This window comes from Octopus bimaculoides, chromosome 1, assembly GCF_001194135.2.
Source record: "Octopus bimaculoides isolate UCB-OBI-ISO-001 chromosome 1, ASM119413v2, whole genome shotgun sequence".
Lineage (NCBI taxonomy): Eukaryota > Metazoa > Mollusca > Cephalopoda > Octopoda > Octopodidae > Octopus > Octopus bimaculoides.
Genome location: NC_068981.1, coordinates 192,902,756 through 192,905,036, shown reverse-complemented (window position 1 = coordinate 192,905,036; position 2,281 = coordinate 192,902,756). Strand labels below are relative to the sequence as shown.

At 29.8% G+C, this 2,281-nt stretch overlaps 1 protein-coding gene across 17 annotated transcripts in view; it reads left to right on the top strand.

Annotated features, from left to right (window-relative positions):
- The window catches only part of LOC106871616 (tripartite motif-containing protein 45), a 248,443-nt gene that overhangs the window by 233,810 nt on the left and 12,352 nt on the right, over positions 1–2,281 (top strand). For 10 of the 17 annotated variants that reach the window (XM_052973563.1, XM_052973580.1, XM_052973559.1 and 7 more), the window contains one exon: positions 1,582–2,275. The exons of the other annotated variants lie outside the window; for them this stretch is intronic. Coding sequence is in view for 3 of the 10 variants with exons in the window: in XM_052973583.1 (XP_052829543.1) it covers positions 1,582–1,656 (75 nt within the window). In the remaining 7 variants the exon portion in view is untranslated. Of the gene's footprint in view, positions 1–1,581; positions 2,276–2,281 lie in introns of those variants that run through there. 17 annotated transcript variants of the gene reach the window in all.

The window sequence follows — 2,281 nt, the reverse complement described above, 5'->3', positions numbered from 1 at the left end:
CACACATATATATATATATATATATATATATATATATATATATATACATACATATATAAATAAGCTAATGATATATTTAAAGGAATAACTCTGATGTAATATCTTTACTGATGTTGTCAATATGGCAGAGATATCCTGTGTAAAGCCTTTTTCTGTTGATTATTTCAATTAATCATTTTCTCTCTTCAAGCAACATGAAGACATATTACTTTACAATATTATACACACGTGGGCATGTATTCATTGGGTTCTTTTTATTTATTTATTTATTCACTTTCACTATTCCCACATTGCATGCTGGGATATTAACATGTGATCAATGCTTTGTTTCCCCACAGCCAGTATTTGCTACAGTTCTATATACACATGTTTGAATCACTTCCACAGTTACTGTTTTGTCTTCAATCACAACTGATGTCTTTGGCATTGTATTTCAGCTTTTATTTAATCTTCAGACATAGAATAACCTTATTAAAGCAATTCAAGATGATAGAGGGGATGGTGATGATGAGGTAGGGAGCTTATATTGTCTTTATACGAGGGAATTTTCATTCAGAGTCTATCTAAAAAAAGGGTGTCCAAAAGGTCTGAATTGATTATATCTAAGTACAAATACAGCTAAGTTGAGGGACATGCACTCCAACAGAAGATGATGAGGATGAACATGAAAAGAAAGAAAGAGGATTCTGATGAGGGTAATGACAACAATGAGTTCTATAATGACAATGACAATTAGATGATGATGACAATGACAAATGTAATGCTGACTTTGATTAATAAGTAAAGGCTGCTGCTGATGAGGAGGGGAAGGAAAAGATGAGGAGGAGAAGATTGCTTGTGCTAAGATTATGACCAAAAACAAAACCACATTTATTTATCTCTCTAGTTATCTTCTGCAGACATCTGTCTCATGGCAGCATCTGGTGGACATCTGGTAAACATCTGGTACATATAAACTAGAATATGATTCAATGTATTCTGATAGATAAATACATCAGTGTTTAGCACTGAGATGATCTGCATCATTCCATACAACAAACTAATAATTTTCATTGAAAAGAAAATTATAAGTCACAGAAGTAGAATTTTTCTTTTTTTTTTTGAGAAACAATCTAACATTTTATTTTGGTTTGCTTTATGGTTTTTCTCTTAATCTATTATGGTTTTTTATTTGTTTTTAATCTTTGCTGTTTTTCATTTCTCTCATGTTAAATTTAACTCAGTAAATTTTTTTTTTCTGCTCGACCACAAATTACATCCATTTCTCACTTTCACACTGTTGTAATTGTCTTTTGTTTCGCAAAATTAATCAAAATGTTTCTTTTAAGAATGAAACAAACTGTATCTAAAAACAAAATTATTATCATTATTATTATTATTAATATTATTATAATAATAATTATTATCATTGTTATTATTATTATTATTATAATTATCATCATCTTCCTCCTCCATATTATTCTCATCATCATCATTGTATTTTCACTTCTTTTTCTTAACTATTCTTGTCGATTTAATTCTATCAAATTCATCTAATTAAAGCTGATGTTATGATAAATATTCTTGTTTTTCCACCTCAAGGTCACGCCAACAGAACAATATCCAACGTTTGCCAATTATCAGAGAAAAGACCCTTATGATCCAGATATGTGGTAGGCGATATGAACTCAACAATTTCTTAGACCTCCATCTAGTGCTATTTATTTCTCAACATTTGGCCACTGAGGAATTTCCACAGTAAACTGCTATTAGAGAGAAAGGAACAGGTGAAAATTTGTTTCACTTTTATCCTCTTCTCTAGGCTGTTTGACATTCCAAGACTGGCACCAATCTTTACCAATGCAAGCTCTTGGGATTTCATCTACTGATAAATATTTCTGAAGTTAACTTTACAACATTTGCTCCTTCCATTTTTGGAGTTCTTGCTAAAATGATCAATCTGTAGAGAACTCTGAAATTTCTTGAAATTCTTGTCTCCTTCTTTTTCTCCCATTTTTTTTTTTTTTTTTGTAATTCAATGAGATCCACTCTTAGAAGATTGTCATCAAAAAGAAACAAACTTTAAAATTATTTTCAAGCTGCCCAATTTTGGATAAGAAATAATTTCATTTAGAGAATTGCTTCTAAAAGCATCCAGAAATAAGTAAAATGTAACTGTCTCAGATCTCTGCTGACAAAAATAAAACAAAAAACATTTATTCTGCCAAAATATTTCTTAGAATGAAGAACACTCTATAACAAATCTTCAAATGATTAATAAACAGGAAATAATTTTTTTAAT